Source organism: Hoplias malabaricus, chromosome 9, assembly GCF_029633855.1.
Source record: "Hoplias malabaricus isolate fHopMal1 chromosome 9, fHopMal1.hap1, whole genome shotgun sequence".
NCBI lineage: Eukaryota > Metazoa > Chordata > Actinopteri > Characiformes > Erythrinidae > Hoplias > Hoplias malabaricus.
Genome location: NC_089808.1, coordinates 4,483,047 through 4,500,005, shown reverse-complemented (window position 1 = coordinate 4,500,005; position 16,959 = coordinate 4,483,047). Strand labels below are relative to the sequence as shown.

The 16,959-nt window shown below is 40.8% G+C and overlaps 1 protein-coding gene across 1 annotated transcript; it reads right to left on the bottom strand.

Moving 5' to 3' along the window:
- Positions 1-8,309: 8,309 nt before the first annotated feature.
- Positions 8,310-16,662, bottom strand: si:dkey-185m8.2 (trichohyalin). The gene is made up of 3 exons (XM_066681196.1): positions 16,503-16,662; positions 14,740-15,513; positions 8,310-13,843 (listed from the first exon to the last, which is right to left on the bottom strand). Exons 1-3 carry the CDS (start codon positions 16,660-16,662, stop codon positions 8,370-8,372), a joined length of 6,408 nt encoding a protein of 2,135 aa, XP_066537293.1. The 3' UTR covers positions 8,310-8,369.
- Between the last annotated feature and the right edge of the window lie 297 nt (positions 16,663-16,959).

The following is a 16,959-nucleotide window of genomic DNA, read 5'->3' as shown; positions in this document are numbered from 1 at the left end:
AGTTGATACATTTTTTCCCATGTGGCCTGTAGAGGGCAGTGGGTCGCGCTGAACTTCTGACCCTGTAATGCCACAGGGGACAGGCCTAGTTGATCCATTTCAATTAATTAGGGGAATGCGATCATACACACCATCAGAGACAGCTTAAAACGAATGCATAGACCCTTCCATGCAGAGATAACACCGCAAACAAACAGAGGAGTGAGTTACAGAACAGAATAAGAGTGATGTAGAGAAAAGACGAGATTGTTTTTTTTTTCATTTTAGTGACAGTGTTAGCTGCAAAGGAAAATGGTGACAGGCCTTGAGAATCCACTGGTTTCTCTGTCCTCTTCTTTCACTCCACTCTGGTCTGTGTCTGAGATTTCTAAGTGGAAGACAACCAAAAATGTAGTTTATATAAAATAACCAAAAACAGTAAAACAGTGCAGTGAAAATGCAGAGCCACGCCGCATTGTCCGCACTTTTGTATACAACTGTAGAAGTGTGATTTTATCCCTTAAGCAATGTACAAACCATAACCTCTTTAATATCTATTTTATTTCTTCCAGATGACAGTCGTTTAACTGAAAATTCCTGCTGCTCAGATGTTTCTACTGTTACAGTCTCAAACGGTTTACTCTGGGTTTTAGAACAGATTTAAACAGTCACCCACTGTCCTCTAATTTGCAGACAATTGTTTCATTTTTTCTTCAATTTCCTTTATTTTTCTTTATAATTCTTCCTATTTTTCCTTAGAGAAATCACCCACACCAAAAAATAAAAAATAAAAACAAAACCAAAAAAAAAAACATTTGAGCATTAAACGGGGTCCACAAAAAAAAAAAAAAAATCCACCCTATCTAGACTTTTTTTTTTTGCTATCTACCCTGTCATCAGCAAATGTCACACACAGCAGCATGTTACGTAATATCACATCACACACACACACACACACACAGGACAAACCGTGTGTAACTGACCCCCCTGTAAGCTCACTTTCTCTCTCCTAGGAAAACAAGGCAGTCGGGGTGAGGGCAAACATTAAATTAAGTTTTAATTTTTATAATATACACAAAAAATATATAAACAAGTAATGTTCAGAATAATGACAAATAAATCCCAAGTCTGTATGTGTGTGTTCACCCCACAACCCTGGAGTCAACACTGTAATTATCAATATTATAAATAAATTTAAATAATTATTGTTGTGTATGTTTAAAATTTCTGTGTTTTTTCCCTTTTATTCAACTCCAAAAAAGCAAACGATATTATAGAATAAAAGGAGCAGTAGAAATGAATAACGTACATACGAACACGTACAAAAAGAGTAAAGGTAAGGAATAGCAGTAAAGGAAGATGTACTACAAGCCCCATCTGCAGGTCATTTGGAGTAACTGTCTCTGAATGTGAAAGAGACTCACACTGACATTCTCTTTTAATATTTTATATAAAAACAGTAAATCTCAAGTGCTGTTAGTCACAGGAAAGCTTTGGGCATGAACTCTATAGTCTCCTGATGGTTTAATATCAGTCCCAGTGGCACAGAGACACTGAATTAAACTCATATTTGGAGAGTTTTTGTTTCACAGTTATTTGCACAAATTCCCCTCTTCTCCCCGGTCAGGAAGGGCATCTCATCCCTGGATTAGTTAAAGGTTTTATTAGGTTAGTACTGATTCACTCAAAACAGTACTCAGTTCTACTCGACGTGTCATATTACAGTATCTAAAATTTCACAGTCGGGGTGTGGCATATTCTAATTGGGGCGTGGTATATTCCAATCAGGGAGTGACATGTTTAATCGGGGCGTGGCATATTCCACACGGACCCCCTGTATATGCCAGTTGCATGTGAAACCAATGTTGTCAACCATTCTATCGCTATCTATATTTCGACAGTTTTCAGACCGCTCTGGTTTATAGCGCGGGGTTTAAGTGTGACACTATCACTGCATTTGACTCACACAAAGACGACATACTCTCTCTGTGAGCCAACACAGCATGTGTACATTAAAACTGGACATAATTTAAGAAAACTTAATCAGAAATGAATATATGAATAAAATAATAATAACAACAACAACAACAAAGCATTAAGTCATTTTAAGGAAGTGGTGGCCAGCTATTTCAGTGACAAAAATAAAAAACAAACAAGAATCAACAGAAAAAAGTTAATTTGTAGTTTTTCACTCACTTTTTGTCGCCCCCACGACGTTATTCCTCTCTTCTACAGCGTCAATTACAAACATTTACAATTATGCAAATTATACGATTACGACATTTAGCATTCTCTAGCGACTTTTACGACAGCCAATAGCTACTCTCCTTACTGGTGAGTCGGCAACACGGCGTGAAACGTCATTTTCCTTTAAGCCACAGGCGGAAAAAAAGAAATGGTAGCAAGCTGAGTGTCTGTCTGTCAGTTCTTCCTGTTTGCATTTGAACACTTGGGCTTAGTTCAACAGGTTCCACATTAAAGAACACTCGCTCAGAGAATGCGAGAACCTGTATAAACTGAGTCATTACAATTTACAGAACCCTATCTAAATAAATCAACACAATAAATAAATGAATAAATAAATAACAACACATAAAAGTCATAACCATTCTTTTTTATCACCCAAGTAGTAAGTTGTTGATATATTCTGGGATATATTTTATATTCTTTATATTCTAGTTGTTGATTTAGTTTAAGTTTCAAGTTCAAGCAGCAGAGCGAGGCTTCTCACCGTCAGAATCTATTAGAATCGTTTTAGGATTTTGTTTTTAGCAGGAACCATATATAATGTGGTAGTGATCTTTTGTTGTTTGTACGTTCTACCAAAAGCATTGATGAATATCTCAAGAAACAAACATCACTGTGGATTTTAGATTAATTTCGTTTGTGCCGACCCTCATGTGAAATGTTCTTATTTCTTTTCTTATTTATTTATTTATTTATTTATTTATTTATTAATTTTTTAATTATTATCAGTGCCCCAACCATCCACTGCTTATTTATTGAACCAGAATTGGTTTATTTTTATGGCATTGCTTCAGAGCCCGTCTTTCCTGTAAATTTCTTTGTATGAATGACCTGTAATATGTCTGTTCTAAATCCTAAAATCTGAGTGAACCATCAACATTTATTGTTTATTTTAATTAATTATGCAGGACATTTTAGCTGCACAGTCTATATATTTAAGATTAAAACAGCAATCCTTCCTTTTCAGTGCTGCTCTCCATTTACTTTATGTGATGTGACATTTTGTGGCTGCCCTTTGCACATACCTGCCCATCTCTGGTAGGCTCTGGGAATGTGTAGTATACTAATATCCATAGGCCATCTTAAATTTAAAAGGATAAACTTCATGACCTGCAAAAGTGCACTGATTATTTTTGCTTCATTGTCTGCATGCAGTGGCATTCCTCCCCTGATGAGAGTTCCCCTCCTCAGATGCAGCGCAGGGTGGCGTGAGGAGGAGAGACGGGGAGGAGGTATACGCTGCCCTTTCCTGCTGATCTGACTTTACCCATGTGTTTTATTCTGACATGGTTAAGGTCAGGGCACAGGCCATGGAAGGTGATCCTGGATCAGTTTAAAAGGGCAGCTTCTTCCCAGAGTGTGGTTCCTCAAGGTCCATCAGATTTAATATGTCCACCCTTGGAGAGATACATTTGACCTTTCAGAGATAAGTGCAGTCATGGCCAGCATTGAAAGTTTCTCTAAACAACAAATTAGCGAGGCTAATCTAAAGGGCATGCAGAGGGCGAACCTCGCAATGATTGGCACACGTCTCTGCAAAAATTGATATCTTGTTATCTATATTCTGTACATTGCTGCTGTATAATTCATTTACTGTGTTTTGCAGCGTAAATGACTGATGAGGACTTTGACCAGTGGTTCCTTTTGAAACAGCAGCCTCACAAATGGACTCAAATTAATGATGAAGTATTAATTATTTCCAATCAGCATGCACTGGGAAATGTTGCATGTTCTGTGCAAAAGGCTGACAAGTCTTTTAAAGCCTCTTGAATAATAATGACATTATAGTAAATCAGACATTCGCTCAGCTCGGTCAAGTGCCAGAACCCAACATTAGAGAATCCATTATTCAAATGAGTTATTAGCCACTGATAGAAATAACCTATTAAATCTACTTTGAACAGGAAGGTGGTGTTTTAAAAAGGGGAGTAACCAGCAAGAGTGCCTTAAGGCATATGTTCAGAACAATGGCGCAACACAGTCGCTTTCAGATGTATCACGAAGGAGCAGGGATTCAGAAAACGTACAGCCGACGTGATGCAGGGTGGTGATACCCTTGTCTGTTTCATGAAGGAAAATGAAAGAGAAAATAAGACAGAGAGTTGTCAAGCGGACGACTCATCCATTACCAAGATCTGTGCTTAAAGGCAATAACATATACATCTTTTGTTTAAAAGTTAGACATAATTTGTCTGATGTAATCGTAGTGGATTTATAAAGTTTTTTCTGTGACAGGCTGTGGCTTGTGCATGAGCATTACCTTACATTTACACTAAATGAACGCATACTATATCAAAATAATAGTTAGCTTAATGGACAATTTAATGGACTAGACTAATGCACTCAGTCATTGAAAGCAAATGTTCTATGAGATTGCATGTTACATTCACCTAAGTGATGCCCTTAATCTAACAATGTGGTCTTCGAAAAAGGAAGGGAAAAAAAATACTTATTTTATTGCATGAATGGTAAGTGGTGTTTTTTTTTCTTTACAGACACCAGAATGGTCCCCTGCTGTGAGGTACAAACATGGTAGTGAAAAATAAATGCTATGGAGGAGCACTTCCCCACGGTTGGGCAGTTTGAGTTGACAGCCTGCCTAGTGTAATGGTAAGGTAGAAGGGATAACTGGCTTGCACGCGACAGCCATGGGCCACAATTACCACTGATTACATATGAGCGTCTCGTTTCTTGTTGTGCCTGTCAGTGTGGCCATTGAAAGGGAATTCTATTTTCAAAGTCTGTTTCTGAGATTGAATGTGTCTCTCTTTCAAACCAAAACAGACCCCCGCATTCAAACTCATAATTTACCTGTCAGCAGAACAGTGGATGCCCAGCGTGAGCCCACTCCACCACGGCACTAATGGCAAGTCCTTTTTTAAAAAAATATTCTGCCACTAAAAAGCCCAGAATGATTTAACTAATTAAACATGGTTTATACTCTACTCATGTGCCCTGCTCAGGTGTTTATCTCTGTGATTGATCATTGCTAAATCTCGTTTAAAAGGGATTTTTGCCAGCATGGATTCGCTCACTGTCTTAAAATGTTCGGAGGAATGAAAACTAGATTGGTTCTGCTACTTTGGCAAGACTTCTAAGAACAATTTTCCAAACCCTGATTAAGTTTGAGGCCATAGATTTTTTTTAAATGGTGACACATGAGTGGCGGTTTAATTCAGATAAGGTTTAATCCATTTGTGAGGGAGTGTTGGTCCCTGAGACAGGGAAAATGCCTAGTCCAAGAAAACGGAGAATCTCTATTCACCATGATTTGTAGTCTAGGATGAAACTAGACTCTTTTTTTCTTTGGGAAACATTTACTTAGAAGTTTTAATACTCATCAATAGCTCTACAGTGTTGATTACGCTGGTAAGAGTGGATCAGACACAGCAGCCCTCACTGTCCCCACAGTGTCACTGCTGGATTGAGAATGGTGGGCGCAAACCAGTGTCCATTGATGAAGGGCTAGAGGATGACCAACAAAAACTGTGCAGCAACAGATGAGCTACTGTCTATGTGGATCAATGAGGAAGGTGTGTGGACACAGTATTTAAAAACTCCAGCGGCACTGCTGGGTCTGATCCACTCGTACCAGCCCAACACACACTAACACACCATCACTACGTCAGTATCACTGCAGCGCAGAGAATGATCCATCACACAAATCACACTTGCTCTGTGGTGTTTCTCACCTTTGAAGAAAAAGAAGAAATGTGAACAGAGTATGCAGCTAATGGACTACAGTCTTTAATAGTGGAACAATGAATGAACAATGAATGTAGAAACAATGAGGAACTTAAAGGTTATGACAGAAATATGTGTTTGCTATATATATTAATTAACCATAACATTATGGCCACCTCCTGTCTACACTCACTGTCCACTCTCTCAGCTCCACTGTCCAGAGGAACTCTTTGTAGTTCTACAATTACAGACTGTAAACCATATGTTGTTCTGCATACTTTATTTGCCCCTATTTTAAAAAAGACCCTGAGTGTCCACATTGAGCAGGTATTATTTGGCTTGTGGCCTGGTGGACATATAAATGTATATGTGATTTTAAGAAATATTCATCTTAAGTAACAGATCAGCATAAAGTACAAGTTCTCCCTCGTGTGGTGAGTCCTTGAATGAGCAGTCTTTCCTCTGTGTGACAGAGATTTTCTTTTTGAAAGACCATTATAATGCATTTGTAAATTAATTAACCTAATTTTAGGAAAAAGAAAAAAAAATAATAATGTGGCTTTTGACCTTTAACCAGTAAACAGTAGGCCAGCAACACTAATGGAAAGAGAATTTATCTTGTATTTGAGCAAAAGAACAAAAAGATATGACACCAGATGCAATAAGTACTCAAGGACAAATGTGAAAGAAGTTACAGCACTGTATGTCAGTCAGGGTTTCAACATTATAATATTTGCAACCATTTGTTAGAAAATTATACCCATACACGTTTCTACATCATGAGGATAATTCAGTCAGCTAATAAAGTACATTATAAAAAAATTATTTATAATTAAATAATTTCAATGATAATGATAACAAGCAAAAACAAAATCACCCGGAGAAAACCCACACAGACACAGGAAGAACACCCCACACTCCTCACAGACAGTTACCCAGAGGAAACCCACGCAGACACAGGAAGAACACCCCACACTCCTCACAGACAGTTACTCAGAGGAAACCCACGCAGACACAGTGAGAACACACCACACTCCTCACAGACAGTCACCTGGAGGAAACCCATGCAGACACAGGGAGAACACACCACACTCCTCACAGACAGTCACCCGGAGGAAACCCACGCAGACACAGAGAGAACACACCACACTCCTCATAGACAGTCACCCGGAGGAAACCCACGCAGACACAAGGAGAACACACCACACTCCTCACAGACAGTCACCCAGAGGAAACCCACGCAGACACAGAGAGAACACACCACACTCCTCATAGACAGTCACCCGGAGGAAACCCACGCAGACACAGGGAGAACACACCACACTCCTCACAGACAGTCACCCGGAGGAAACCCACGCAGACACAGGGAGAACACACCACACTCCTCACAGACAGTCACCCGGAGGAAACCCACACAGACACAGGGAGAACACACCACACTCCTCACAGACAGTCACCCGGAGGAAACCCACGCAGACACAGGGAGAACACACCACACTCCTTACAGACAGTCATCCAGAGGAAACCCACGCAGACACAGGGAGAACACACCACACTCCTCACAGAAAGTCACCCGGAGCGGGAATCGAACCCACAACCTCCAGGCCCCTGTAGCTTTGTGACTGTGACACTAACCTGCTGCACCACCGTCCCTCCCCTAACAAAATCAATATTATACATTATTAAATTGTATAATATGTTGTATAAAAGGGTTGTATAAAATCTCAAAAACATTCATTCATTCATTGTCTGTAACCACTGTATCCATTTAACGGTTTGGGTGGGTCCAGAGCCTGTCCAGAATCACTGTGTGCAAGGCAGGAACACACCCTGAAGGGGGCGCCATTTCATCGCAGGCTAACCCACACTCTCACATTTACTCACACCTATGGACACTTTTGAGTAGCCAGTCCACTTACCAACGTGTATTTTTGGACCGGGAGAGGAAATCAGAGCACCTGAAGAATCTCAAAAATATTTCAAATAAGTTTGTTTTCCAGCTTGTTGATTTCTCTTGTTTTACTTGTTTTATCATCTTATTTTTGCCTTACAAATTTACATTATTTAAGCTTATTATGTTTATGATGGAATGTGTGAGTGTGTTGCCCTGTGAAGGACTGGCGCCCCCTCCAGGGTGTATTCCCGCCTTGTGCCCAATGATTCCAGGTAGGCTCTGGACCCACAGCGACCCTGAACTGGATAAGGGTTACAGATAATGAATGGATGAATGAATGAATGAATAGCTTTGATCTGTGATGGAGAACAGCTGTTAAAAATGCTGTGACTGTAAATTGCTAATATACTATTAATTGTTATTACTTCATAAATAAAAGAACCAAATATGTTATATGTATTTTTTATTCATTATTGTTCATATGTAAAAATCATACAAATTCATCATGTAACCTTCCTATACGTTTATTTAACAGCATATCGAACTTATTATATATATCTTTGTATCACTCTCCTTGGTAATAATGCTTTGGGTTTTCGGCGACCATTTTGTAAATCTTCTCCAGCAAGTCTGGCACGTGAGCTTCCCTGCGTCTGTTGTCCAGTACATGGTATCGGCCTCCACACTTCTTCACCAGCCATTCCAAGTCCGTGTTCCTTTTAATGTGCTGCTGTCCACTTTCCCCAAGAGCCTCTCCCCAGGTAAACACAACAATGGCATGTTTCCATGAGGTCTCCCCCAGTGTGGCCATGGTCTGCTCCACTCCTCTCCTGTACTGGCCCGTGAAAGTCAGGTAAGCTGGAAGCATAAGGACGAAGGCATGTGGGCCTGGTGCACACAGGGATACACTGTCATTGAGCTCCTTTTCAGATGTCACTTTAATTGATTTTACATCTGTTCGCCATTTTATCCCAAGGGGCTCCACAACCATGAGGGGTTTGCCAGATACACTGCCCCTCGAAGGGTTGCCAAGGTCAGCGTCCTGCCCTAGGATTGCATGTTTTATTGAGAAGTGAGATGACCTTGTCTCCCCAAGTAGCACTAATCTGAGCTCCTGAGGCATAGCACACAATCCTTGGGTTGTTATATTGTTAGAGAAGCTGGGCTCAAAGAAGTCTTCTCCATCTTCTTCTTTAGCGCTGAGCTCATCCTCACTTACTCTGGCCTCCAGTGCTCCTTTTCTTTGGTTTTGAAATGCCAGCTTTGCATTCTTATTGTTTGTTGTCTCCACACTTTGATCCACCTCCTCATCAACTTTTTCTCGAAGCACTGATTCGTAAGTTTGGCCGTCCACTCCAAAATACATTTTTTGATCATCCAAGAGTCTTCCATATTTTCCATTGGAGGCAGTTGTCTGAGCCCATGGCTGGAATCTAGTGTTGGAATTTTTGACCATTTTAAGCTCCATATTGTACAGATATTTCTCCCACTTTTCTAGCTCCTCTGCTTTCATGTTTGCCTTTTCTTTTTCATTGATTAATTCTAGCTCCCGTTTTTCTATCCCATTAGTGCAGTTTGCTAGATCTTTCATTTTTGCTTCTAATGTAAGTTTCAGCTCATTCAACTCTTGCACTCTGTTCTTGAAATCGTTCTCTTTTGACTTAAGATCAAGCTCATGGTTCTCCACATTTTTCTCCTTAATATCCAGTTCTTTATATCTATTGCTTAAAGTGTGTTCTTTTGCTGCTGTGGCATGCTCTCTGCTGACAAGCTCTTTCTCAAGATGACCTAGCTCATGCTGTTTGGTTTCTAAAGAAGACTGTAATTCTTCTGTTTGTTTTTGCTTTTTCTCCAGAATGCATCGCATGGCATCTTGCTGTTGTTTGTTCATTTGGACTTCAACTTCATTTTTCTGCACAGTTTCCTCTCTCTTCCCCAAACATATTTCTGCACACCTCACATTTTCTTCCCGTTTTTGAAGCTCGTCTTCTTTGTTCGTCAGGTCCTGCTCCCTCATCGCTAAGGCCTCTTTAAGACCTTCTAATTCTTTGTCCAGGTTTTCCGTCATCTGACTGTGTTGACTGCTCAGGAGTTGTTGTTGCTGTAGACTCTCCATCTCCGGATTTGTTTCCAAACTCACAGTCTCACATTCTCTCTGCAACCGCTCCTGCTCTTTTTTCTCCAATTCGTTGAGTCTTTGTATTAAATCATATTCCTTAATAGTGAGTTCCGTTTGCCATTTGTCATTTTCCTCTCTGTTATTCTCTAGTTCTTGCAATGCTTTTGACAGTTTTTGTGCCTTGACTTCACACATCTTCTCTGAAGCTGTTAGCATTTGTTCTCTTTTGGTTAACTCAGATTCTTTCCGTTCTAGATTCAGTTTATGGTTCTCTGAGTCTTCCTTGTGTTTAATTTGTTCTAATACAAGCTCCTCTTTCATTTTCTTCAGTTCTTTCTCTCCCACTTCTAGCTGTTGCCTGATTATTCCAATGTCCTTTTGCTGCTTTTCAAAAGAAATAATCTGTGCCCTCTCCTTGTTTTCCAGCGTCGCCTCTGCCGCCTCATACTCCTCATATTTCTTGTTTATTAGATGTTCTCTTGTGTCTACGTTATTCTCTCTGTCTTTAAGCCCTTCCTTTCTTTTCTCAAGCTCTTCCTTTGTATTGATCAGTTCCTGCTCCATTATTGTCAGGTTTAGTTTAATGGCTTCAAATTCTTTCCTCCATTTCTCAGCTGAAGAGGCCTGGTTTTGCTCACGTGCCTCGATCTCTTGATCTTTCTGCATTAGCTCTTGAGTTTTGAGTTGGAGTTCATGCTGTCTGTGTGTCAGCTCTTCCTCTTTTTTCTGAAATTCGTTTAGTCTTTGTGTCAGATCATAATCCTTGTTTGTTAACTCTCCCTGCCATTTTTCATGTTGCTGTTTGGAATATTCTAGTTCCTGCATACTTTTCAAGATTTCTTGCATTTTGTTCTCACACAGATGCTCAGAGTCCAGTATCTGTTGCTGTCTTTTCCTCAAACCCTGTTCCCTGGTTTCCAGATTCTCTTTGTGGTTTTCCAAGGCCTTATTTTCCTCCCTGAGATTAAGTTGCTTTAACTGAAGCTCCTCTTCCATTTTCTTTAGCTCCTTCTCTCTCTCTTCCAAATGCTGCTTGATATTTTCAATTTCTTTTGCCTGTTTTTCAGACAAATCCTTCTGTGCTCTCTGCTTGCTTTCCAGCACCTTCTCTTCGGCCTCATGTTCCTCACGTTTCTGTATCATCTCCTGCTCTAGTTTTTGCTCTGCATCTGTAAGTGCTTCTTCTCTTTTCTGTAGCTCCTCTTCTCTTCTCTCTAAGTCTTCTCTGTAGTTTTGGTTACTTTGGCACTGGTTCTCCAGTTTGTTTTCTTTGTCTTTGACCTCATGTTCTCTCCTATCCAGCACCTGCCTTTCTTCTCTTAGGACTTGTTCTCTCCGGCTAAGATCGTCCTCTTTTTTCTTCAAGTCCTTTTTGCTCCTTTCATGTTCTTGCATAGTTTGTCTCAAAACATCCTCCCTTTCGCTCAGTTCCAGCTCTCTGCTGTGCAGCGCCCGCTCCCTCTGAGCATCCTTGATGTCCATTTCCGCCGTTCTCTCCAACAGCCGCTCCTCGTAGTATTTTTTCAGCTCTTCAATCTTTTTCTCAAGCTCTTTCTCTTTTTCCTTCATGTCTTCCAGGTCCATTTGTTGTGAGAGGTTTGTCTGTTTCAACCGACTGATCTTTTTTTCTTTCTCTTCGATGTGCTCTTGAGACAGTGCATCTTTGATTTTCCCCATTTCTTCGTTGTGGATTATTATGTCCTTAATCTCCTTGTCTTTTCTCTGTTTTTCAGCTTTCTGAACCTGGAGCTCTCTCTTAAATTCCTCACACTTCAGTAGAAGCCCTTCGGACTCCTGCATAAGCATTTTGTTTTGATTCTGCAGATTCCCTTCCAAGACTTGTCTGTCTCTCAGTTGCTCTTTAAGGTCTTCTACGTGGTTTTCCCTGTCTTTATTCTGTTGTTGTAGATGGTTGATCATGTTTTCCTTCACCTCCAAGATCTGTCTTACATCATCATCTTTCTTTCTGATGTTTTCCTCATTCAGTTTCTTCATGATCTCCATTTCTTCTTTTATAATCACGTTTTCTCTTTTCAAGAACTCCTCCATCTCTTTGTACTCTTCCTCCAAAAGTTTTATTCTAGAGGTGAATTCAGCATTTTTCGCTTGACTCTCTTTTTTCAGAATGTCCATGTCTTTGTGTTTGGCTTCAAGAGCTTGCTTCAACATTTCGATCTCTTGGTCTTTCTCCTTGTGTCTTTTTGTTAAATCGTTCATTTCTACATCCTTTTGCTGCATCTTCGCTTGAGTCTCAGCGATTTTGTTCTCCTGCTCCTTTTGCCTCTTCTGAATGGCACCTATTTCTGTATCTTTCCCAAGAAGTTTGTCTAAAAGTTCGTTGTATTTTCTTACCGTGTTTTCGTGCATTTGTCTCTCTGCTTCTGCTGTTCTGACTTGTTCTTGGAAAGCGACTTGTAGCTCTTCCAACTCTTTGGTCATTAATTCTACAATTTCTCTTAGTTTGTTCTTTTCTCTGTCCCTCTTTTCATTAATTTCTCTCCATCTTTCCTCTTGCTCCTTCACCTTGTTGTCAGCTTCTATCTTCCACAGTTCCAACTCTTTCTGATTTTTTTCAAGCCGTTTCTCCAAATCCTTCCTCTCTGCTACAATTCGCTCTGTCTCCTGCTTTGCACATGAGACCTCATCCTCGTATTTCAGTTTTGACTCTTCGGCACTTCTCTTCAGCTCTTTTTCCTCCTTTTCTTTCAGAACCAAGTGTTCTTTCAGTATATTGATCTCCTTTTGTACGTGCTCATGCCTTGTTGTCAGCTCTCCTTCTCTCTCTTTTCTTTCTTGCTCTTTTAGCATGCTCACTCGTTCCAGCTCCAGCACTTTTACCTGGAGCTCGTCCACTTTTTCTTTTAATTCTTCATTCTCTCGTTCTTTCTCATCTAATTTCATAACCAGCTCCTCTTTCTCTCTGTACCCCTGATTGAGGGCTGCTATGACCCTGCTGTTCTCCAGACTCAGCTCCTGAATCTCTCTTTCCTTATCTTCTGTTAACCAAGCCATCCTCTCCTCCAGTTCCCCCATGATGCTCTTCCTGTCCTCGTCCCCTTTGTCCATCACTTCCTCCTTATCTCTGCTGGTTTTCCCTGGAGATTTGGTTTTATCTCTTTTTGAAGCAAAAAACCACCTTATGCTCTTCACCTCCCTTTCTCTCATCCTTTTCAGCTCCGTTTCCTGACGCTGAAGCTTCTCGTTAAGTTCTTTCAGTTTCTGGTTGAACCTCTCATTCTTCTGCTTACCAAGATCCTGAATTTCCTGCACTATTGGTGAGAAAGCCTCACAGCGATTCCCTGCCACCATTTTCTCAATCTTCTCCAACAGTCCAGTCACCTGAGCAGTGGAGTTTTGACCTTCTGAGCAGATGCCATTTAGGACATGGTATCTGTTGCCACATTTCTCCATCAGCCAATGAAGATCCCTGCCTCCTCCTTGAATGTGTTGCTCAATAGTGACCCCCTCCCTCAGCTGGTCACCCCTGGTAAACAGAAGTATGGTATGTCTCCATACTCCTTCACCAAGCAACTCCAAGTGTTCTTTCACCGCGGTAGCTCTGACCAAGGCATCCACCCTGAGGGTCAGCAGAAGAGCATGGGGACCAGGAGGACACAAGGTCACACTAAAACCGATCTCTCGCCTCACTCTCTCTGGAGTAATCCCCTCATGACCGCCTTCCCATCCAGGAGTGTCCACCACCGTAACCAGTCTTCCAGAAACCTCTGACTGGTGTCTTGAACATTCCTCCGTGGCCTGTCCTGTACTGAAATATGTGACATCTCTGAGAATGGTATTTCCAGCAGAGCTTTTCCCCGTCTCTCTTTCTCCTAGAAGAATAAGTCGAAGCTCAGGAAGGCGCCGTGATCCCCTAGAGAACAAACTCCTCTCATCCAGATCTTCAGCTTGTGGAGCATCGACTGGGTGGGAAAAAAAATAAGAAATAATGCTAAATACATTTTTGAGTTATTTTAAATAGCTCCACACATAGTTAGCAGTATTCTATCTTTATCAACTTATACCAGAGCAACACACACTATCATGGCACTACTATGTCAGTGTCATTGTAGTGCTGAGAACCATTCACAACTGAAATAATACCCCAGTAGTTGTTGTTCTGTAGGGTCTTGATCACTAACAAACGAGGAAGAATATATGCATAGGAACATTTAAAATGTTTTTTTATATGTGTTTTTTTATGTCATTTGGCCTCCCACCCACATGAAAAACACTGAAAATGGTCAGTGATGTCATATTTATGGGACAAATGCTGCTTTTTGAAATCGCTGACATCACAAAGTGCACCTGTTTCCAGCTGTAATTCAAATACAGCTTCTCATTCCCTATAATGTGACTTATATAAGTCATTAAACTGCAATGTATACATGAAGAGAGCACTAGATTTCTGATACCCACATATTTTATTAGAACTATATAATTCACTTTTAAGATCTAGATCTAAGTGTAGTGCACTATATAGGGTATTTGGAGTGATTTGGGATTAAACCTCTGAGATTCCCTCAAGCTTTATGGTGTTGTGATGTCTTTTTTTTAAGAGGTAGTATGACCCCCTACTGGACTGGCATGATAATGCAAGCGTCTTTCATTTTGGTCTGGATGGAGTCTAATTACAGCACAAATTTCATCTAGTGAAAAGGGACACACACAAACCTTCCTACATTAATTCATGTGGGCATTTACTGAGGGCATGTTCCTAGCAGCACAAGGTTATTTCACATAATGATTGTTTGTTAGGGCATTGCCACACAAACTGACCCTCAGAGCCTCATCACAAATACATTTCATAAGTGCCCACCTGTTAGCACAGCTTTTATGGCCCCTCTCTGTGTTTGCGCCTCCATCAGTCTTTGCTTCTTCCTCCTCTCTCTGGCTCTCCTTTTACCTTCCACCTCCAGAACCATCAGCAGTGGATCAGAGTCATAATGTCTTCCCTCTCTTCCCTCTCTTTCCTTCATCATCTCCTCCATCTTCCTGATCAATTCCATCACCTGAGTCCCATCATCACTGCGGCGTTTGTTCTCCAGGACGTGGAACCTGTTTCCGCACCTTTCTAGAAGCTTCTGGAATGACTTTCCTCCATTTTGTATCCTCTGCTCTATGGGAATGGAGCCTAGCTCATCCCCACGAGTAAACAAGACCATGGTGTGACCCCACACCTTCTTCCCTAAAAGCTCCAGGTGCTCTTCAATTTGCCGGTAGTGGTCCTCAGTCACTGAGGCGCAGGAACGTACTACAAGAAGCAAAGTGTGGGGTCCAGGTGGACAGAGTGTCACACTTCTCATCGTCTCTCTTCTTACCCAGCTTGGAGTGCCATTACTTGAGTAATACCATTCCCATCCAGGGGTGTCCACCACAGTAACACGGTAGCCTGCGGTGTCAGCTCGTCTTTTCACACACTCCTCGGTTGGCTTGCCAGTCTCAAACCCAGCAGTCAGGCCAAGAATAGTGTTTCCTGCAGAACTCTTCCCTGTGCCTTTGCGGCCTAGCAGAACTAGACGCAGCTCTGGGAGAGGAGAGTTCCCTTGAGAAGTGCTCTCTGCTAACTTTGTAGCAACATACTGTCTGGGATCTAAAAAGGTATGAGAGAAAATATCAGTGAGACTTTAATTTACATACAATTTGACAAATATTTACTTGTGCAGTGTTATAGAAGCTCTAAAGAGCCCCTCACAAACCCCTTTTAAAGAAGCTTTTGTAGTGAAAAGTCAAGAGAGTTTTATTGTCAATTCTGCATATGTACAGGACGTACAAAGGATTGAAATTACGTTACTCTCCTCTCCAAGATGCAGTAACATTTAACAAAATATAGACTAAATTCAACTAAGCCAAGTGTATAAATATATGAAATTGAACAAACAGAAGACAAGTGCAGGACATATGAACAAGGCAGTGTAAATAATAGTGCAAGATAATCATAATAGAAGGAGGTAGGATACTGGATGTACAAGGCAGAAAATGTATTTATGTGTAGCTTCTAAAACAATTCACAGTTCTTTCTAGAACTGTTACAGTTCAAATCCAATTTCAAAACGTTCACTTACAGAAATGACCCTACAAAGGACCACCCACTGAAAAGCTTTTTTTTAGGGAACTGATAGTGGTTCCTCCATGGTATTGTGCAAAGAACCCTTTTTAACATCTTTTAAAAGTGATTGGTGAACTACTGAAATCTTGTAGGATCAATAAAATGATACTAATTTCTGAGAAAAACATATTTAGCATGAATACCTTTCTAACTAAAGCAAATATGTCCAAACATGGTTTAAGGTCACTCCATAAAGACTGGACAGATACGTGGCCTAGACAGAAGAATGCATCAGCCATTTCCTAAACAAAAACACTTGAAGTGCTCAAACATCGTCATCTCTGAGCTCATCTTCACACATGATCGTGTGCAGCTTACCAGCACTAAACGTCTGTCTCTCCATCACCCTGCTGTGACTCCTGTGTCCTTTCACCTTGGTTCCACTTATATCTTTGCTATCCTCATCATTTTTTGCTGTCCAGTTACTAACGAGCACATTTATTCACTTCCTACTGTTGTGCAGAACATCAGACCAGTAGACTGAACATGGAACCTGGTCACGTGACCAACCTGTGGTTTCTGTCTCATTTGCAGCGCAACACAGGAAGTGGGTGCTGTCTGTTGCCACGGGCGGAAAGAAACCGACGAGCGCACTGTGGTTGATGCTACTCTATCAAGGAGGGCCATCTTCATGCTGTATCACTTCATTTCATTTGATCTGAGCAGTCATTAGTACGCCTGTAGACCAGCAGACATGAAAAGAGTACACTGGATCCACACTAAAGCAAAAGTGTTGTTACTTGGGTAAAATATTTATACAGAAACTAAGAGTAACCAAACAAAAACAGCTTGATCAAAAGTACAATAGCAGGTCAAAAACTACCTTCCTTTATTGAGATTCGCTGAAATGTCTTATCACATCCAGTGACTATTGGCACAAGAACTGTAATTCATGTGGCTCTTTCCTTCTTTCTTGACTATTTATCCATC